At 45.3% G+C, this 23,227-nt stretch overlaps 1 protein-coding gene across 2 annotated transcripts in view; it reads right to left on the reverse strand.

The window, feature by feature from the left end:
* kalrnb (kalirin RhoGEF kinase b) overlaps positions 1-23,227 on the reverse strand; it is a 163,522-nt gene that overhangs the window by 91,098 nt on the left and 49,197 nt on the right. The window contains exons 10-16 of one of the 2 annotated variants that reach the window (XM_060918780.1): positions 17,814-17,936; positions 13,663-13,854; positions 13,055-13,224; positions 12,665-12,839; positions 11,160-11,355; positions 1,490-1,656; positions 793-912 (exon numbers count right to left, since the gene is read on the reverse strand). In XM_060918780.1, the coding sequence (XP_060774763.1) occupies positions 793-912; positions 1,490-1,656; positions 11,160-11,355; positions 12,665-12,839; positions 13,055-13,224; positions 13,663-13,854; positions 17,814-17,936 (1,143 nt within the window). Of the gene's footprint in view, positions 1-792; positions 913-1,489; positions 1,657-11,159; positions 11,356-12,353; positions 12,593-12,664; positions 12,840-13,054; positions 13,225-13,662; positions 13,855-17,813; positions 17,937-23,227 lie in introns of those variants that run through there. The other variant, XM_060918781.1, reaches the window with a different exon arrangement.

Here is a 23,227-nt window from a genome sequence, read left to right on the forward strand (position 1 = left end):
AGCACGGAAATGAACAACTGTTTTCTAACGCTGCGCTTGTTTACAAACAAACAGAAGAAGAAATGTATTTTCATTTCAAAAATGAACTTGGTGCACTGCAGTGTTTTAACCTTGATTGCCTCTGGAGTGTCTGGCAGAGGAAACGCTTTGGCGTTCAATCAGAGCTGCTCTTAAGCTCGCTCCCAAGATCTGGTTTAAACCAGTTGTCATTAGTTGTGAATTATAGGAGTCAATTTGCTAAATTAAACTCATCACACATATTTACTGAGTGTTGAAGTGGCAAAAAACGTTAAGGGGCACTTTAGAGTTTCTTGTAGGTGTACGGCTTGCAGATGTCACTTTAATAAATGAATAAATAAAACAAACAATTCCGATGCGTAATTTATTGCCAAGTTCACATTTCTCAGACGGTTAGTTCTGCTCCTATGGTTTATAGGTTGTACTGAATAATTTGCAACTTAAAGGTGCAGTCTGTCATTTTAAAAAGCAGAAAATATTTATGCAGTATATCCTTGTGGAATTGAAGTTACTTCATTTCAAACTTTTACTAACATTTTATGTCAGGTTACAGATTACTTTTCTCTTTAAGGCAACTTGCATGGCTTACCTGCAGCGGGTTCTAAAAAATTACATACCGCTGCTTTAATGCACCCAATGCAGCTGAACTATTGGTATTATAAAGCAAGGTAAAAAGCAGATCAGTGCAATGCAACCTAAATTGAGCTTCATTCCCAACGGAGACGAAGAATATAAAGAACCAATTACATAGTGATAAGCTGATGATGTCATTACCTCAATGGCGAGCTGGAACTGCTCATGCTCTCTCTGCAGCTGTTCTGCTTCGGACAGAGACCCGGCATTCACCGTACTCGCCGTGAGCATCGACTCGCCATTACGGATCCAGCCGAGAACCTGGACACACAACATTTTATATACACATCTGCAGTCCCTGTGTAATGCATTAGTACGAGTGCATTGATATAAAACTGTGATTTGCAGCTGGAATTACTGTCAGACAACCTGCTGCTGGTATTGAAAATGAATCAAGACATTTTGAACAATCAGAATAGAGAATTTAACACTGCTGTGGTGTCATGGCATGACATAGTCTGAGATAGTCTTCTTCCTGTCTGCTGCTCAAGGCCACAAAGAAGCTGGCTTTTGAACTGATTCATTTCTCTGTTGGACAGGAAATGCAACCAACGCAGTACATGCTGGTCAGAGAGAGAGAGAGAGAGCGAGCGAGCTACACCATCAGCTGACATTCACAATTAGAGCTAATGGCATCACTTAGAGACTTGGACAGCATCGAGCACCAAAGCACTGGGTTTTTTCTGTTTTGCTGACATGACAATGGAAACTCAACTATCAGCAAAAAACACCAGGTGTGTGCATGTGTGCTGAGGATTGAGCAATGTGGTGCATGAACACACACACACACACGCATGCACACACACACACACACACACACACACACACACACACAGACCTGTTTGACTTCAGCCTGTAGGTGGCGAAGCTGTAAACACTGCTCGAGGCGCTTGTGTGTGTGTTCAGCGCTCAGCTCCAGCTCGTGTTGTTTCTCGTGCAGAAACTCCAGCAGCTCCTGGACTTGAGCTGCCAGATCCACATCCTTCTCTCCAGTAAGTTCCATACCTACCACACACACACACACACACACACACACACAGCGAGAGACAGAGAGAAGAAGAAAAAAAATTAAATAAAAAAATTGTTCATTGTCTTTCAGTGCAGTCCATAAATAATCAACTTAACTCCAAAATTATTGGCACCCTCCATTGAAACGAATGCTACGATCAACATATGAACACAAATTCATCTTTCACTGTAGAGTTTTAATTGAAGTTACTCATTCACAATTTTATGACAACTTTTTTTTTCCCCCTGCAAAATGAACACAACCTTTTCAGCAAACGACAAGGTGCAAAATTATTGGCGCCCTTCCGGTTAACATTTTAAAAAGTTGTGCTGCCTTTCTGATTTTTCAAGTGTAGGTCATAAAAAGAATTTTCCCCGACACCCAATTTTTTTTCCCTTTTTTTTTTGGTTTAGTCGACCGAAAGCTACCGAATTCGAATCACAGACTTCCAATTTTATTCGTTTTTTAATAGAACAATTCATGAATTTAGGGCTCTAAATTCTACACTATTTTTTCCTGCTTCACCATGACCCAATTCAAGATACTACGTCATGCATGACGTGGTGGGCTTTCCCCGTTCGCACAAAGCATTGTGGGATACAAATTTGAAACAGGAGAGAAAAATGGAGGGCGTGAGTGTGCGAATGAAACGTGAAAGACCGACTACAGTAACGGAAAGAAAGTGAGAAGAAAAGACCTTATGTTATATACGAAGGAAAGGAAACACAGGACTAAACTAATAAATATCGGCGCTCAGCGAGCACCTCGGTGTGATCAGCTGTTCGTTTAGCGACAGAATGATGGAACGGTCAGTGCACGGTCAAAGGGAAACCTGCGCACGTGCACACATACACACGGACTTCCTCTGTCTGCTTGACTGCGCGAAGCGAGCGATTTCATGCACATTATTTGCTTTAATCTCCTCAAATTAAATAACTTCCCAGCCACAGAACGGCCTGATATTTTTTTTAGATATTACAGAAATAAACATATATCACTATGACCAAATTTCAGAGGGAACTAAATTTCACCGATTTTATGAAATCGAAAGGCCGTCTAGTTTTAACTGTAGGCCCCCTCTAGTGATAAGAACAGTATTCCTGGAATGTCTAACAAAGATTGAGAATTCTGGACCCTTCATAATGCGGAAAAATTTCACAATTTTTACGTTCTTACGTTTGTTTTCTTAGGTCAGCCTTCTCTCGTCGAGTCACACCACAGGGTTTCCGTAGACTACCATCAAGTCTTATCTTTGTAGCAACAGCAAGATTGTCTTGCTTTTGAGATAAAATATCCCGGAATGTAGCGGAATTCACAATGTCATCAATATTGTTCTCAGGAAGCTTTTCTCAAGTTACAAAAGTGTCTCCCACTTCGTTAGACACGAGGCTCTGTTTTGGTTTTCTTTCCAGGGAAGAATATTCATTGTGGGATGCCTATAATTTTGAAACAAGCATTTAAAATATTCACTATTTGGGAATGCTTTTAAAAAGAATTTGCTAAAACTAAACTTGGTTAAGAGAAAGTGCTTAAAAATAATAACCTCTTTAATATATGGAGTCCAAGAATTGTAGTCATAAACCATAAGGGTCAAGATACAGGCAAGCAAGGATCATGAACTATTAGCTTGGGGACGTACAAAAAAAAAAAATGAGGAGACTTTGGAACAAAGAAAGATTGAAAATAAATCGATGAAGAAATCTAAGGCGAGACACGGAACAGGTGAACAGGTCAATGACAGGACAGGCTGAGACAAGAAAGAAAAGCACATGACCTTGTAAAACACTGTGCACGTTTTTCACCTCTGTTTCAATTCATGCTGTGTGCTTTTGCGTTTGTTCTATTCCCATTCTATTCTCCGCCCCTGACCTGTCATTGCAGTGTTACCTGATGGTGTTCACCTGTATCGTGTCTCACCCTTGATTTGTTTGTCGATTTAGTGTACATCCTGGCAGGAGGGAGTCCATGATAATATTCTATATAGTTTTATTCTATCCACATTCATTGGATAAGAGCAATCGTGTGCTCTGATTGGCTACTCTACTACTATATCAGCTCATATACCATGAGTAGAGAAAAACAAAATGGCGGAGCATGTTGCTGAACCAACCGAGGACGAAATAAAAACTCTACTCGAAAACAAAAATACAAAAAAAAGGCAACAAAATATAGAATGAAAGCATTTGATGGTAAGAATGTATCTTTTTTTAAATTATTTTTCAAGAATTATTATTATTATTGCATTTTTCACAAATTGCTCCTGTCATTTCGCTGGTTTGTTTATGATTTTGTTGGATGTTTTGGATAAAGTTTTTATTTATCAAATTTGCAAAAAATAAAAACGCTCCATTTCTCAAAATCCAATGAACGTGGATAGAATAAAACAGTTATTCAGCTCAATCTCGTTGTACAGGGCTTATAGGCGACTCGGCTACGACTCGATTTCGTGGAGTAACTGTTAATTATTCATTTTCATTAAAGGTGCCAGTGATTCTGTAGTCAGCTGTATAAGGCTGAATCAGTTTAGAGATAAATAAAATCACAAAAAATTTCGCCTCGCTGTCAAGGGATTTTTTTTTTTTTTTTACTCTCTTCTCTTCACTATCTATACAGCTGACTTCACACACTATACTGCAAACTGTCACTTACAAAAATTCTCAGACGACTCAGCCGTGGTTGGTCTCATTAACAACGGAGACGAGAGGGAGTATAGGGAATTAAACCAGAACTTTGTGTCATGGTGTCAACAGAACCACCTCCAGATTAATGCTGGAAAGACAAAAGAACTGGTGGTGGACTTTCGCCGGCGCAGAGCCCCTCCCCTTGTACCCGTGAATATTCAGGGTGTAGAAATTGAGATTGTGGACTCTTACAAATATCTGGGTTTCCACCTCAACAAGAAACTTGACTGGGCTGCTAACACACAGGCACTTTACAAGAAGGGTCAGAGCAGACTCCACCTGCTACAGAGGCTGAGGTCTTTTGGGGTGCAGGACACCCTTCTGAGGACCTTCTATGACTCTGTTGTCGCATCTGTTGTCATGTATGGTGTGGTGTGTTGGTGCAGTAGCATCACAGTGGCAGAGGCAAAGAAATTAAACAAACTGGTCAAGAGAGCTGGCTCTGTCCTGGGCTGTGGCCTTGACCCTGTGGAAGTGGTGGGGGACAGGAGGATGATGACAAAACTGTCATCAATCCTGGGTAATGTCCACCACCCCTTGCATGGAGCAATGGCAGCCCTGGAGAGCCCACTGAGCAGCGGCAGGTTTATCCACCCACATTGTAAGACTGAGAGGTACCGCAGGTCTTTTCTTCCCTCTGTGGTTAGACTGTTTAACAACTCTCTGCGGTAGTCATGGTGATGATGATGCTGTGGGAGAAGGGGGGAGGGTGGTTGGGTGGTAGGGGTGAGGGGGTTTGTGATGAGGGTGATGAAGATGATGATGATGATCTTGTGCTGCTAGGATTTTTTATCCCCTTTTATGCTGCTATATGACTGCACTGTCTGTGTATTTGTAACTTTTTATTTATGTATTTATTTATTTATTTAGTCGATTAGTAACAACACTTTTACTTTCATAACATCCCCCCCTTTTGTATCCATCTTGTATATATCTGTGGCAGCGGGGGCGTGGTCAAGCGCCGGTCTGTGACAGGAGGGTGGAGCCAGGGAAGGTGAGTGGCAGAATCGCTATACCTGAGGGTAATTAACCTGTGTTTGTGTGTGTTTTCCCAGTAACCGCTCCCTATTTAAGGAGGCAGAGAGAGAGGAGAGGGAGCGCAACCTGGGACCAGCCAAGTGTGTGTGTGTGTGTGTGTGTGTGTGTGTGTGTGTGTATATGGAAGTATTTAGACTGAAAAGTTGTGAAAATAAAATAGACCTATCTGCCTCAAAGCATTGTCCTGCCATCCTCTGTGCTCCACCCACACTCGATACGCGCTACAGTGGTGCCGAAACCCGGGGTTAAGGTGGAGCACCAACACAGCAGCCCCATGGAATCCTCCCCATTCGCGGACTTGGTCCACGCCCTCACCACGGCTCAGCAGAGCCAGCACCAGGCACTTGTCACGCTCCGAAAGGAGCAGGAGCGCCGCTTTGAAGCCCTGGTGCTGGCCCAGCAGGAAGATCGAGAGGCGTTCCGGCGTCTCCTCGCGTCGGCGGGGTCCACCAGCGCCCCGGCCACGGGCCCGTCTCCCCTCACCTTGACCAAGATGGGCCCGCAGGACGACCCCAAGGCATTCATCACATTGTTCAAGCAGGTCGCCGAAGCCTCGGGGTGGCCGATGGAGCAGCGCGCGGCGCGCCTCCTCCCCCTCCCGACGGGAGAGGCGCAGCTGGCCGCACTACAGCTCCCCACTGACCGCAGGCTGGCCTACGCCGACCTTCGCCGGGCTGTCCTCCAGCGCGTGGGGTGCACGCCGGAGCAGCAGCGCCAGCGCTTCCGCGCGCTGCGGATGGAGGAAGTCGGCAGCCCGTTCGCGTTCGGCCAGCAGCTCCGGGACGCCTGCTGGCGGTAGCTGAGGGCCGAAGATTGCGACACCGAGGGAATCATCGACCAGGTGGCACTGGAACAGTTCATCGCCCGCTTACCAGCCGGAACCGCGGAGTGGGTCCAGTGCCACCGCCCGGCGTCGGTGGATCAGGCCGTGGGACTGGCGGAGGATCATCTGGCGGCTGTTCCGGCGGCAGGACAGCGGACATCATCAGCTTCTCTCTCCTCTTCTCTCTCTCTTTCTCCCCCCCCTCCTCCCGTGTCCCATCCTCGCCCCATTCCCCCACCGCGGAGGCGGGGGCCGGCTCCACCCCAGCCGGCCCGCCGCACCCGTGGTGCCCTCCCGTTTCTCCCTTCTGTGTCTGTCTCTCCCCCCCCCTCAGGTGAGTGAGCCCCAGAACACAGCTGCAGAGGGAAGGCCCGGGCCGGTTTGCTGGCGCTGCAGGGAACCGGGCCACCTGCAGCAACAGTGTGCAGCGATGGAAGTGGGGGCGGTGGTGCGGATCCCCGACGCGCCAGAGGCTGCCCTCGATCGGGCCGGAGCGTATCGCATACCGGTAAGTGTACAAGGGGCTACATATCAGGCGTTGGTGGATTCAGGTTGCAATCAGACCTCGATCCGCCAAAGCCTGGTGCAAGACGAGGCATTGGGGGGAGCACAAGGGGTGAAGGTGTTGTGTGTGCACGGGGATATTCACAGCTACCCGTTGGTGTCGGTCCATATACATTTCAGAGGGGAAAAATCGATAGTGAAGGCGGCGGTTAATCCTCGCCTTACCCACTCTTTGATCTTGGGGACTGATTGGCCGGGATTTCATGGCACGCCTAGTAAAGAGTGGGTCCTGCCGGTTGACAGGGGAGGGTCCCGGTGTCGCTTTGGCTGGAGCTGCGGTCGCAGAGCCGTCTACGTCATCTCTGCGACAGAGTGAGGAGCCACCAGCCCCTCCTCTTTCTATTGGGGAATCCCTCGCGGATTTCCCACTGGAACAATCGCGAGACGAGACTCTGCGACACGCGTTTGACCAAGTGAGAGTAATCGATGGTCAGATGCTCCAGCCGAACGCCACCCCGTCCTTCCCCTATTTTTCCATTTTGAAGGATAGGTTATACCGAGTGACGCAGGACACTCAGACGAAAGAGCGAGTCACCCAATTGTTAATTCCAAAGAGCCGCCGGGAATTGGTATTCCAGGCGGCTCACTTTAATCCCATGGCTGGACACCTCGGGCAGGATAAGACACTCGCCCGGATAATGGCCCGATTCTATTGGCCGGGGATTCGCGGCGACGTCCGTAAGTGGTGTACGGCGTGCCGCGAATGCCAGTTAGTAAATCCAGCGGCCATTCCAAAAGCGCCCTTGCGCCCCCTACCATTAATCGAGACCCCGTTCGAAAGAATTGGGATGGATCTCGTCAGGCCATTAGATCGGTCAACACGAGGGTACCACTTTATATTGGTTCTGGTGGACTATGCAACGCGATACCCGGAAGCGGTGCCTCTTTGCAATATCTCAGCACGCAGTATTGCGGAGGCCCTCTTCCACGTCATCTCCCGGGTTGGAATCCCGAAAGAGATTCTGACTGACCAAGGCACCTCGTTTATGTCACGAACACTGAGCGAACTGTATGGGCTACTGGGTATTAAGCCGATCCGCACCAGCGTTTATCACCCACAGACGGATAGTTTAGTTGAACGGTTCAATCGCACCCTCAAGAACATTATCAAAAAATTCGTAAGTGAGGACGCACGTAACTGGGATAAGTGGCTCGAACCCTTGTTGTTTGCAGTGCGAGAGGTCCCCCAAGCCTCCACGGGGTTCTCCCCGTTTGAATTATTATATGGGCGTAAGCCGCACGGCATCTTAGATGTTCTGCAGGAAAATTGGGAGGAGGGACCTTCACAGAGCAAAAACGAAATTCAGTACGTTATGGATCTGCGTGCAAAACTCCACACGCTCACCCACCTAACTCAGGAGACTTTGCGGCAGGCCCAGGAACGGCAAGCCCGCCTGTACAACAAGGGCACGCGCCTTAGAGAGTTCACTCCGGGAGATAAGGTACTCGTCCTGTTGCCCACGTCGAGCTCCAAATTAATCGCCAAGTGGCAAGGACCCTTTGAGGTCACACGGCGAGTCGGGGACGTCGACTATGAGGTTAGGCAAACAGACAGGGAGGGGGCACTACAGATCTACCACCTCAATCTGCTGAAACTCTGGAACGAGGAGGTCCCCGTGGCGTTGGTGTCGGTAGTTCCGGAGAAGGCGGAGCTGGGGCTGGAGGTCCAAAAAGGGTCATTGGGATCACGTACCTCTCCGGTCCCCTGTGGAGACCACCTCTCCCCGACCCAACTCACGGAGGTCGCCCAGTTGCAAGCCGAGTTTTCGGATGTGTTCTCGCCCCTGCCCGGTCGCACTAACCTCATAGAACACCACATAGAGACGCCCCCGGGGGTGGTAGTGCGGAGCCGTCCTTATAGATTACCCGAACACAAAAAAAAGGTGGTTCGGGAAGAACTTCAGGCCATGCTCGAAATGGGCATCGTCGAGGAGTCCCACAGCGACTGGAGCAGCCCGGTGGTCTTGGTTCCCAAGGCCGACGGCTCGGTCCGGTTCTGTGTGGACTATAGAAAAGTCAACGCGGTGTCTAAATTCGACGCGTACCCAATGCCTCGTATTGATGAGCTGCTCGATCGACTAGGCACGGCTCGCTTTTACTCGACACTGGAGTGGCAGAATCGCTACACCTGAGGGTAATTAACCTGTGTTTGTGTGTGTTTTCCCAGTAACCGCTCCCTATTTAAGGAGGCAGAGAGAGAGGAGAGGGAGCGCAACCCGGGACCAGCCAAGTGTGTGTGTGTGTATATGGAAGTATTTAGACTGAAAAGTTGTGAAAATAAAATAGACCTATCTGCCTCAAAGCATTGTCCTGCCGTCCTCTGTGCTCCACCCACACTCGATACGCGCTACAATATCCTTTAGCTTTAACTTTGGTCCTGTGTTTGTACGTATGTTGTCTATCCTTGGATACATGTTGATTGTATGATGTATTGCTGCGACACATGAATTTCCCCATTGTGGGATAATAAAGGGCATACTTACTTACTTATTTTTTTCTAATTACCGAGTGCACTGTTATGTCATAACTGGCTCCTGTAATGATGAGCAGGGTGGCATGGTGGTGCAGTGATTTAGCACTGTCACCTCACAGCAAGGAGGTTCTGAGTTCTAGCCCAGTGGGCCTTTCCGTGTGGCGTTTGTATGTTCTTCTTGTGCCAGGTTCTCCGGGTGCTCTGGTTTCATCCCACAGTCCAAAGAGATGCAGATAAGTTCAATCAGCTACTCTAAATAGCCCGTAGATGTGTATGTGTACCCGACACCAGTCGAGTCCCTCTGGTGTGCTATGATCACCCTCGAAGTGGAGTTGACGGGTTCTTGGATCGCTGACCCTCAACAATGATGATGGCGGCAGACAGACAGATTAAACAGAGCAGGGATGTGAGTAAAGACAGGCATCCAGCAGGAGGCACTATTGAGATAAGACGTGCATAGTGTGATGTCCCAGAAGGCTGTTCTCAATTCTGTGTGTAATTGTTAAAAAAAAAAAGTGTGTGAGAGCTGAGAGAGAGGACATAACATCCAGGTGAGTGCTTGTGCAGAACCACCAAGTGACCCAGCTACCCAGTGATGCAGGACACACCATTTTCTTCTTTCAAATACACACAAATATTTGTATGAGTACACACACACGCACGCGCGCACACACACACACACACACATCCATATATGTGTTTGAGTCTCCTGGAGGAGTAAAGGGTATTTTACCCCTCCTTCATGCTCATTTCACCCCTACAGTTACTCCCTGCGGGCAGCGTGATGCAGTCTCCATGGCAACTTCACACCGGGCAGCAGGAGGCGGTTCCCATGGGAACGTAATAGGTGCATGACAGGGTGGCGTGTACAGGAGCTCACACTGCACGCACAGCAAACCCTGGACGTGAACGATGGACCGTGTCCGTCAGCAAACCGCCGGTGACTAACGAGGGGGGCCTGTCGTCATGGCAACCTTGGTATAGGGAAAGTAACCGGGGGGGGGGATATGTTTCCATAGCAACCCCACCCCTGCACACACTGTGTACGTGGAATTGTATGGAAAAGCTCTCTCGCTCCATTTCTCTCTCTGTCTTCCTCTCACCAACACATGACGCTCTTTGTCCTCACGCCTACCTGCTCGGACTTTTTTCTGGTTTTCTCTCTCTCTCTCTCTCTCTCTTATTCCTCTCCCACCAGGGCTCCATCTTGTCGATCTTCTGATGAGCTTCCCAAACAGCCCATGCACTCCAAGGAGGTGGTCCGTGTAGGAGAAACCCCACAGGAGCTACTGAAAACACACCACACACTCGTACTGCATTTCATTCCTCCTCTCTAAAGCCCTCACTCATCCATGCACCGTTCTCTCTCTCTCTCTCTCTCTCTCTCTCTCTCTGCTCTGACTGCTGTCAGAAACACTCATGACTAAGCACCAGGCTTTAACATAAATTAGCAAATCACACGCCGGGCTAGCTCACAGGCATGTACAGGCTTTTCATTTTATTGTTTATTATTCAAGTTGTGTGCATTCAGAGACGAGCTACGCACGTCACATGCTTAAGCAGATTTTCTGAGCTCCCCATTCAGTTTATTAAAATCGCCGGCATCCAGTGCGCACTTTTTTTTTCGTAGTGTCTAGACACTGTCTTGCTTCTAACTTTTAAGCCTGAAAGAGAAAAAAAAACCAAACAAAAAAAACCAAAACCCTGGGATCCTGTAAAAAGAATTTTCTTTTCCCTCGCTGAGAGACGCTTCATTCTGTGTTGGTTTTAAGCTTCTGTTCAAATCAATTATTGATGAACGGGCTTTATTTAATTAATTAAAGTCCTGGCTGATAGCATTTGGTGCTTAATCAGTGAAATCAGGTGTGTCACTGGAAGCTCTGATGTGCTTTTTGTGAACAGGATGAGTGTCTGTCTCACCTGACGCCTGCACCTCCATGATGTACTGGTGCAGGTCCTGGCCCTGCTGGATGACCTCGAACGTCATGTTGTTCATGGCGAGTTTGCGTTCGGTATGACGGTGGAGCCTCTGCTCGGCCAGCGTGAGCTCCTCGGTGTTAAATTCAGCCGCCTGGTGCAGCAGATCCTGCTTCCATGCGTCCAGTTCGCCGGTAACCTGAGAGTAGAAAGCAATAATAAGAATATTTAAATAAGATTGGCTGATATCATGCTAAGCCCTGTGATGACCTGGCGACTTGTCCAGGGTGTACCCCGCCTTTCGCCCGTAGTCAGCTGGGATAGGCTCCAGCTTGCCTGCGACCCTGTAGAACAGGATAAAGCGGCTAGAGATAATGAGATGAGATGAGATATCATGCTAGCTGAATGGAATGAAAACGAAAACAAGCCAGCCAATATTATTTATTACTACACATACACATTCCTTTCGGGTGTTCAACACGTCTTTCTCTCTCAAAATCTTCCATATTTAACAAAGCAAACCTGGCAGCCATGTTTGTTTACAAATTGTCCCAGTCGCTCGCTAGCACGGAAGTTTTACATCTCCGACGTGTGACGTCATGTTGTCTTGACAACCATGCAATATCATAAACCATATTCAACGCTCATTCTCCATAGAGAATTACGTGTTTTACGTCACTCGCTATGTCGAGCGACGTAATACACATAGAATAAGCGATATGCCAACGATAACACGAACGATACATGCTATCGAACCAAACGAATGAAACCTGCTAGAAGGGAATAGAACATGTTTTTATTCCATCGAAAAAAAATGTCCTGTATGACGGATAATAAAAAATATTAATAATTTACACACAAAAAACTCAAATAATCACCATTATTCTTCATCCCCTTCACCATTAATGAATGACTCCATAGCATTTATTGTAAAACTATAATCAGGCTGCGCTGAGCGTGTACCGATCCCAACCATCACTTTGTTTCTGAACAAACTGTGATGTGGGTGGAGTGAAGGGGTGTTGGAGAGTGTCTATAAAAAGATGCTAAAGTAAAGTAAACACAAACGGCGCATAACAGCCCATAATGCAGTTTTCCAAATGGATTTTCTCAAGCAATACACTTGTACTGTAGGCATATTGGCCAGGTAATTTATCCTAGTAAGAAAAAATAGAAATAAAAAATCAGCTACTGCACCTTTAAACACATCTCTGACTCACAGTCAGCTGAATGTCCTGTAGGCTCACTTGCTACGAAACGAATAAACGCAGATTCCCTAGCAACAAACACCTCCACTGAGTCGCCAACTTTGTAACTATTGACCTATGCGCACAATCAACAAACTGAATCGCAACATCCATCTGTTCAAACAGCGGCGCTCGATAAGCACTCCAGGCTCGACTCTGATTCCACCAAAACGGAAGAGAAGGGCACGCAAAACATATACACAAAATGCACAAACGAAATGCCGTTTGTCTTCCTGAGCACATGACGCATGTAAGACACACCTCCAGGGCGTACTGCTCGAAGACACGCAGCTGCAGGAAGATGTCGAGTTTGATCCTGCGCTCGTGGAACAGCTCCTCCATGTGAGCCTGCGCTTCATCCAGCTGCTGCAGCACGCTCTCGATATGAGCCACGGAGCTGGCATGGGGCAGCCTGTTACTCGCCAGCGCCGAGTCCCTATAGACAAACACACAGAGAGATGAACAGGTGACGGAGCTCTGGAGGACAGACGCACCCTCCAGCTGTTCTATCTGGCAGCCTGAGTGCAATATTAAAGGTCTGAATACTCAGTGATGAACACATCTGGCACGGAGCTTGCTTGGTAGCTCCAGTGCACAACGGTGTCTTTGCTTTCATTTCATCTGGGAATGTGGTTGATTTTCCGGTCTCACCGTAAGTGCTGGATGAGCTCCTCTCCCTCCTTGATGACGTTTAGTGTGGCGTCCAGTGTGCTGCTCTGCTGCTGCTGAAACTGCCTGATGAGCTCCTGCACCGAGTCCACCGACTCCGAGCACACGGGTTCCACCAGGCCCTTCTGCAGCTCCTCCATCCACGACCACAGCTGGACACACACACACACAGCATTTTTCAGTTTGTTCCTCTGCGAAAAACCTTATGATTTCTTCTCTCATGCTGTAGATGCTAGTGCGCATGGATACTCTGACCTCTTTGTCAATCGTGAAATAATAAATAAATAAATAAATCTCACGACATTAATAACACTAAAGAAAATATATTTTTCTTATAATATGTTGAAGCATACAATAATAGCCTTTGTATGCAGGATTGTGATGTTCAAATGTGTGTGTGGCCTAATGGTTACAGAAGCAGCTTTGGGACCAAAAGGTTGCCAGTTCAAGTCCCTGGACCAGCAACAGGACCATTAAACAAGGCACCTAACCCCCAATTTCTCCCCATGGTTATGCTGTACGTTGCTTTGGATGCTTTTAAGAGCGTCTGCTAAATGTAATGTGTGTGTGGGTGGGTGGGTGATGTTTACCTCTTTGGTGTGTGTGTGAAAGGACACCGAGAGATCCAGCAGCAGTTTCCTCTGCTCCACTCTGCGCACAAACTCCTGAACTCTGACCTCCAGGTGATGGGCGGCGGCGTAGATCTCCTCTGGGTCACACTCACCCGTCTGAGCCAACTGTTCGGCCGCCTCCAACAGCTTATCAGCGTTGGTGTACGTGTTCTTCAGACAGGGAGAGAGGTACATAATTTAGCAATTCCACTCCATCATATCATATTATACCACGGCACGACTGAGTTCTTAATTCTGATTGCTCAGAAGGTACTGATGAAATTTATCTAACACCAAGGAAAGTCTTCTAACTTCAAAAACTCCGATAACACAAGTCCGACTCTTTCCTGGAGATTTCACAACATTAAATGTAACTACAAACAGATTAAAAAAAAACCCCACAAGATCAGCTGTGAGCTACTGCTCACTTACATCCCCCCCAAAAAAACAAAAAACAAAACCTCACCCGGCAGTCTGGTCCATTCACCTTACAAGGAGAATCCGAGACCTTCAGTTTGACATTTCAAGGTCACTCAAGGTCAACATTCATGGTGCTAAATGAAAGCTCATATGGGACTACCTACATGTCAATAATGGTAATATTTCTCAATCAGCAGCAATCACGTTATAGTCCTATGAAAATCAACGACCTTGAGTTTGACATTTCAAAGTCATTCAAGGGCAAAGGTCATGGTAGCCCATATGGGACTTCTTATATGTTGATAATGGTAAACATCTGTCTATCATTAACCGGTTTCAAGTTATAAGCCTCTGAAAACCTGTGACCTTGAGTTTGACCTTTCAAGGTCACTCATGGTGCCAAATGAGAGCCCATGTATGACTTTCTATATGTCAGTAATATTAAGTATCTCTCTATCTCGAATCGTTTCCCAGTTATGAGCCTTTGAAAACCCGTGACCTTGACCCCTGACATTTGACCCCCAACCACTAAGAAAACTATGAGAGATACCCCATCATGTGACATATCAATGGAAGCAGAATTGAAAGATGAACATTTTGGAATTGGTCTGAAATAAATATGAAGAATATGAAGGAACATATTGTGGAAAAAAAACAATATTGATCTTTTTGGTGACCTTGACCGGATGACCCTCAAAATGTTGGAGGTTCTATTTGAGACCAATGCCATCCATCCTGAAAGTTTCATGAAGATTGGTACAACCGTTTTCCCATAACGTTGCTAACAAAAAAAAAAAAAAGAAACCTGACCGAAAACAATACCTCGCCCCACTTACTCTGTAGCGGGTGACGTAATTAACCCTGAAACAAGTAAGTAAAGAGCAGTGTTCTCGCCAGGGATTTCAAACAGCATCCTGGTAAACTGTCATTTTGAAATAGCATCAAAATCCACGCTATATGTTCCGTAAATACATTCAGTCGGTAAACAGGAAGTCGATGTATGACGGACCTGAAAACAGTATACACGGTATAGAACCCCAAGCTGAAGCTCGGTACCAAATATCAAGCAGGTGTGATTTGTAGTTGCTGAGAAAAAAGTGTTACGAAAATTTTGTAAATCCACGCTATGTGTTTTGTAAATACATTAAGTCAGTAAACAGGAAGTTGATGTGGGACAGACCTGAAAACGGTATACACGGTATAGAACCCCAAGCTGAAGTTTGGTACCAAGTGGCTATAATTTGTGGTTGCTGAGAAAAAGGGTGTTTTGGATGGACAGAAATACGGAGACACAGACAGACAGATATATAAAAAAAAAATCTCCTTCTCACCCCCGGCGGGGGGGTGGTATCCATGTCATCCTCAAGCTCGGGTCCTCTACCAGAGGCCTGGGAGTTTGAGGGTTCTGCGCAGTATCTTCGATGTTCCTAGGACTGCGCTCTGCTGGACTGAGGCTTCGGATGTTGTTCCTGGGATTTGCTGGAGCCACTCTCCCAGTTTGGGGGTTACTGCCCCAAGTGCCCCCACTACCACGGGGACCATGCAAGCCTTGACCTTCCACATCCGTTCCAGCTGCTCTTTCAACCCTTGATACTTCTCAAGTTTCTCATGTTCCTTCTTCCTGATGTTGGCGTCAGCTGGGATCGCCACATCTATCACCTCCACCCTCTTCTGCTCTTTGTCCACCACCACTATGTCCGGTTGGTTAGCCAGGATCTGTTTGTCAGTCTGGAAGCTGAAGTCCCACAGAACCTTGGCCCTGTTGTTCTCAGCCACCTTCTGTGGTATGGCCCATTGGGACTTGGGTACTTCTATTCCATACTGGTTGCAGATGTTCCTGTATACTATCCCAGCCACTTGGTTGTGCCTCTCCATGTACACTGATCCAGCTAGCATCTTACACCCTGCTACTATGTGCTGGACTGTTTCAGGGGCTTCTTTGCACAGTCTGCATCTTGGGTCTGATCTACTCTGGTAGATCCTGGCCTCAATGGCTCTTGTGCTTATGGCCTGTTTTTGTGCTGCCATGATTAGTGCCTCTGTGCTGTCTGTCAGTCCTGCATTATCCAGCCACTGGTAGGATTTCTTGATATCAGCCACTTCCTCTATCTGACGGTGGTACATGCCATGTAGGGGTTTGTCTCTCCAGGTTGTTTATATATATATATATATATATATATATATATATATATATATATATATATATATATAAAGTATACTAGGGATCGACCGATATGTTTTTTTCAGGGCCGATACCGATACCGATTATTATGGAATTGGGATGCCGATAACCGATATGTGCAACCGATAAATGTAAACATTATAATTCACATGAAATTAAACATAGCACACACTGACACAGACCTTCATATCCATGAAATGTATGTTTAATTGTAAAATTGAACATGAAATTTTGTGCAGGGAGATGCCAGCAGCATTTGTATAATAAAGTCAAACATTAGTTAGAATAAAATGAGAAATAAAATAATAATAAAATAAATATTCACGAATAAAAAAATAAATCACTCCCTACTATATTACAGCTCACCATTTTCAGTGGAAAATAAATGAAAATACACTCTGGGTTCTTTTACACTAAGAACTAAGTAAGACTTACCAACTTCAAGTAGTTTTTAAATAACAAATCAAGTGTAGGGAGCTGCCTGCAGCATTTTTTAAAAAGTAAAATCAAACATAAAGTCGGCTATCACTCCCTATTATGTAACAACTTAACAAGTAACCATCTACATTCTAATGCTTTTAATGCCCAAGCCTAATATTCCCAATTTAGGAGGATTATATTGTAGTGAAGGAAGCATTACATGTAGTTTCAGTGAGACTAGTTGGTTGTAGGCTAATTCAAGTGCTTCCTTCCGTAAGCTAAGTTTGCCTGGCTACACAGATGCAAATGGACAGTTTTAACGAGTAGTAGATGAAGAATGTAAACATATAATGATGTTGTGCTTTTGCAACTTGTGTGTTTGTGACTTATTGCGGCAAAAGCAGCGTGTCCTTACCTTGAAGTGGGATCTGCTTCTGCCCGAGTGCCCATACGGCCGCTTTGAAACAGTTCACAGCGTTTAGCTACGCGTGTTGATTGGCTATATCTCTTGTGCCAAACAAATCTGATGTTGCGGTGGGCGGGACCGTGTTCTTGAACTCAGAGAGGCGAGTGCAGGAAAGGACGTGCAGTGACGGTCGCGTTAGGAACGAAATGGCTGTAAAAAGGCATATCGGTGGAAATTATGGCCGATACCGATAACCCTAAAAATGCAGAATATCGGCCCGATATATCGGCCAGGCCGATTATCGGTCGACCCCTAAAGTATACCGCCTTCGGCGCTGGGGCATGATGATAAAACAAAAAGTATGAAGTAATTCTGTCACTAATAAAAAAAAATGAATGACTGACAATTTGCTGTGGTATAAGAGGAATAAAACACTTTGATATGTGCATTTACGGGAAAATAATCAACTTCAGGTTGGTAACAGGAACTCCGCTTTGTACAGAGCCACATTGTTGATTGTTTCTCTGTAACAGCATTCCCCCAAGAGTTTTATTCATTTCTTATGGAATTATATTTGACCAGAAACAACAGTAGTCATGGATCATTATACACATTAAGTAGGGTTTGGGTATGCTTGTGTTTCACACACACACACACACACACACACACACACACACACACACACACACACACACTTCATACCTGTGCCACTTCCTGGAAGTCATCGTGTCGTTTCTGTAGAGCTCGTGCCCGATGTACAGACTTCCCCACACCAGTGTGTTTACTGAGAAACGCCTCTCCGTGGTTCTGGATCCAGTCCAGGACCTGTACACACACACACACACACACACACACACACACACACACACACACACACCTGCTTCAGGAGTCAAATCCCGAAATCACAATCGACTAGTTCTACAGAAAACTGCAACACTCCAATTCAGTTTCTCCCTTTTCAATCCTTAAAGGATTCTCTCTCTTTCTCACACACACCACACACACACAACCAAATGTTTCTGCTTCCAGCAAATAAAACAGTTTGAAGAAGAAGAAAAAAAAAAAAGACAACCAGCAACCTATAAACATGACCTAAAGGCTGTGCAGTTTTCGATCCACACAGCATCCTAAAGAAACACTTTTATTCACATCACCTCACCAAGTACAAACTTTTTTTTTTTAAAGTTTTGCAACACCTTAGAGTTTTCTACACTTTTCCTTGAATCTAGACGCAGTTCTACACTCACCGGTCACTTTATTAGGAACACCCACAACCACCACCAGCTGTTTGATGCAGTTCTCTAATCAGCCGATCCCTCGACAGCAGCACGATGCATCAAATCACTCAGATACGAATCAAGAGCTTCAGTTAATGCTCACAATGTTCAAACATCAGAACGGGAAAAATTGTGATCTCACAGTGAAGTGTGACTTTCTTTCACTGTGGCATGGGTGTTGGTTTGAGCCAGATGAGTATTTTTGGTTTGAGTATTTCAGAAACTGCTGATCTCCTTCCTGGGGTTTTCACACACAACAGTCTCTAGAGTTTACACAGACAGAACGGTGCGAAAAACAAAAAACATTGAGTGAGTGAGCGGCAGTTCTGTGGATAAGAGAGGTCAGAGAAAAATGGACAGACTGGTTCGAGCTTTTTTTTGCCAGGAAGGATATAGTAACTCATATAATCGCTCTTTACAACCTTGGTGAGCAGAAAAGCATCTCAGCATGCAACAGGAAACAGAAGAACACATCGGGTTCCGCTCCTGCAGCCAAGAACAGGAATCTTAAAATCAAGAACAAAGTTCCTATTAAAGCGTGTGTGAGTGGTTTTCTTTTAAATAAATCACAAGACCAGCTCATTTACCTGAAGCATGCACCTCATAAGAAAACATGCATCAAATCTTTCTAAAATGAAGTTATTGAGATTATAATAGCGATACAGTTATACTTGTACTGCAAACGTAAAATCTGTATTACTGACACATTATGTTATCATCATCATGAGAGATATAAATACGTGAACATACACTTTGCTTTAACAGGTTAAAATGGACACCGATCAGCCATGACATTAAAACCACTGACACGTGACATGAATAACAGTGATTATTCCATCCACATTCACTGGATATGAGCAATTGTGCACTCTGATTGGCTACTCTACGACTAGGATATCAGCTCATATACTGTGAGTAGAGAAAAACAAAATGGCGGCGCGTGTTGCTGAACCAACTGAGGATGAAATAAAAACCACTCGAAAACAACCCCCCCCCCAAAAAACCCCAACGAAATATGGAATGAAAGTATTTGATGGTAAGAACTTCTCATCTCATCTCATTATCTCTAGCCACTTTATCCTTCTACAGGGTCGCAGGCAAGCTGGAGCCTATCCCAGCTGACTACAGGCGAAAGGCGGGGTACACCCTGGACAAGTTGCCAGGTCATCACAGGGCTGACACATAGACACAGACAACCATTCACACTCACGGTCAATTTAGAGTCACCAGTTAACTTAACCTGCATGTCTTTGGACTGTGGGGGAAACCGGAGCACCCGGAGGAAACCCACGCGGACACGGGGAGAACATGCAAACTCCACACAGAAAGGTCCTCGCCGGCCACGGGGCTCGAACCCAGGACCTTCTTGCTGTGAGGCGACAGCGCTAACCACTACACCACCGTGCCGCCCATGGTAAGAACTTATCTTTTTTTATTTTTAAAGAATTATCATTATTGCATTTTTCACAAATTGCTCCTGTCATTTCGCCAGTTTGTTTACATTCTAAGCAGAAATGATTTTGTTGGACGTTTTGGATAAAGTTTTTATTTATCGAATTTGCAAAAATAAACAAACAAATAAATAAATAAATAAAGTAGGGCTGTCGAAGTTGACGCGTTATTAGTGCGTTAACGCAATTTAATTTGATCGCGATTAAAAAAATGACGGCGTTATCACAGGGCATTTAAACAACAGTGAATTGGGCTCATCTTGGTAAGGAACAATGCAGATTTTCACAGGTGACTAGCATGCTGATGTTTTTTCTAATGGCTGGATATATAAACGGCTCGCCACACCTGAATATGTTTTACGGTTCTCCGCTAACTGGAGCAATGCACCTTCCCGTTGTCATACTGGATGATCTTCCGCGAAGCTGCGATGATCTCTCTGCCGAGCCATCAGTTTGTCAATGATCGCCACAGGAACTACAACTACCCCGTAAAGAGTAGAGGTACTTTTTATCGAGGTTGGGTCACCTCTAGATCCGCCGTGTTCGGTCTATGCCCATGCATATTAACAGAGTTACCTCGCGAAGGATGTGGCTCTTGACCACGCACGGACGGTCTTCACTATGGAGAGGCTAGTTGCAGAACAACAACTGCGAAAGGTGCTATTTTACGCATCACATAGTGCTGGGTGCAGGAGGACCAGTCGAGGACGCCCCTAGAAGGCCATCTCGGAAAGGTACTACCCCTCTGCATAACTCCCTTAACTCCATCACCAGCGCCTACTGGCATTGGATGAACCAAGAAGAAGAAGAAGAAGAAGAAGACTAGCATGCAAAATAAAGCTAGTTATAACATTAACTTTGTGGTAAAACGTAGCTCTACAACTTGTCAGATAAACCCGCAACATGGTCAGTTAAAGTGTAGTCTGCATATGCGATGCGGTGCGAGTTCCGTTTACTTTCACGTTACTGGGTGAAATGTGTTGATATCTGATGGGCTATGATCGGGAATGCGCACATTCCCTTATCTTCACCTGTAGATTGTAGGTAGCCTAGCGATTTCCAAATAGCCTACTGCTTCACTTGAATGAACTTGCAGGAGTCAAACTACTTCCTCTTTGCTCTTCGAAGTGTAGCTTGCAGCCATTACAGTTGAGAAAAAATATATAGTCTGTTATTTCTCCAAACCGTATTTTGCACATAGCCTACAGTATGCCCAACAGATGTCTGATAGGCTACATTGGAAAGAATATGCTGCATGCCTAGATCTAATATCAAAACCCGAATGCCATTTTGTGCATTAGGCCTATATTTTGTCTATCACAGAGAAGATGAGCCTTATACAGTCCCCCCAGGATTCTGCGGGCCTTTTTTGTGATTGTTGCGGGCTAAAATGTCTGATGTTGCGGGGGGTTTCCAAAAAATTGCGATGAAAGTTGCGGTGTTTTTTAGGTTTTTGTTGTGATTACACTGCGGGAGGAAGTGAAAGTTGCGAGAAATTGTTGCGATTTTCTCTTTTTGGGATTAAAATTGAATGATATGTTAAATATTAAGTTATTACTGAAAAACTATTGATTAAAAGAACAAAGACACTGAGAAATGGTCCTATAAACAACTTTAACAATATAAAAGATTACCAGGACTACAAAAATGCAGAAAAATAGGCTTTACTTATCCAAATGCACCTGTTGGTTCAAAAGTTAAAGTGCATAGAACCTCACAGCACAACATGAAGTTACCTTAAAATATAATATAAATGCCTCAGCTTTCATGTAAGAAAAAAACACTATTAAAACTAGTACTGTGTGCAGGCAGTCTCTCCTGAAGACTAAATTAAACAATAATTATAAACTAATAAAATAAATGGCTCAGGCTTCATAGAAGAAAAAAAAACAATTTGAACAGAATCTCACAGTATGATGCTGAAGCTGCCTAAACAATGGAAAATAAAATACCATTTTGGCAAAAATCCAGCCCAAAATATGTTGAAAACCCGCCAAAATGCACTTGAAATCCCCCAACTGGGCGGAAAACCGCCCAATCTGGCAATACTGAAAGTAAGGCGGAAGGTAGTTTGTCAACGTCACCTCAAGACGACGCCAGTGATTGGTCAAATTTGCGGGAAAGTTGCGGTGATTGGACACAATTGCAACACCGCCCTGAATTCGCGGGGATTGGTTGAATTTGCATTGAAGTTGCAAATCGCAACATCGCGAAATCCTGGAGCGTCTGATTATAATTGACATGGAGCATCAGAGCATATATTCAAATGTTTGCTCTGATGTAGAAATGTATTTGAGTACAATTTAAACAGATGTTTAAAGATTTTTTTTGCAATTAATCGCAATTAACTACATAATTTTATTAGATTAATCGCGATTAAAAATTTTAATCGTTTGACAGCCCTAAAATAAAGCTGTGTTTCTCAAAATCCAGTGAATGTGCATAAAATAAGACCGTTATTTTACTCAGTCTCGTCATACATGAGATTGACTCGGTGCTATGCATTTCGTCGGCTGTCAGCTCGTGTATGACTCGATTTCATGGAATAACTGTTAATTATCTCGTCATAATGGCATCTATCATATTAGGCAGCAAGTGAACAGCCAGTTCTTGAAGTTGATGTGTTGGAAGCAGGAAAAATGGGCAAGCGTAAGAATCTGAGTGACTTTGTCAAGCACTAAATTGTGATTTCTAGACAACTGTGGGTGGCACGGTGGTGTAGTGGTGAGCACGGTTGCCTCACAGCAAGAAGGTTCGGAGTTCAAGCTCAGTGGCCTTTCTGTGTGGAGTTTGCATGTTCTCCCTGTGTCCGCGTGGGTTTCTTCCGGGTGCTCCGGTTTCCCCCACAGTCCAAAGACATGCAGGTTAGGTTAACTGGTGGCTCTAAATTGACCGTAGGTGTGAATGTGAGTGTGAATGGTTGTTTGTCTCTATGTGTCAGGCCTGTGATGATCTGGTGACTTGTCCAGGGTGTACCCCACCTCTCGCCCATAGTCAGCTGGGGATAGGCTCCAGCTTGCCCGCGACCCTGTACAGGATAAGCGGTTATGGATGGATGGATGGATGGATGGATGGACAACTGGGTCAGAGCATTATAGGAAGAAGGCAAGCTGGTGGAGGCAGTCTAATGCTCTGGGCAATGATCTGCTGGGAAACCTTGGGTCCTGGCATTCATGTGGATGTTTCTTTGACATGTACCACCTACCGAAACATCGTTGCAGTCCATATATACCTAGGGTTTCATGGCAACGGTGTTTTCTAATTGCTATGACCTCTTTCAGTAGGATAATGCACCCTGGCACACTGCAAAAATGGTTCAAGAATGGTTTGAGGAACATAAAAGAGTTCAAGATTCACCAGATCTAATTCTGATCGAGTGTCTGTGGGA

This window comes from Neoarius graeffei, chromosome 4, assembly GCF_027579695.1.
Source record: "Neoarius graeffei isolate fNeoGra1 chromosome 4, fNeoGra1.pri, whole genome shotgun sequence".
Taxonomy (NCBI): Eukaryota; Metazoa; Chordata; class Actinopteri; order Siluriformes; family Ariidae; genus Neoarius; species Neoarius graeffei.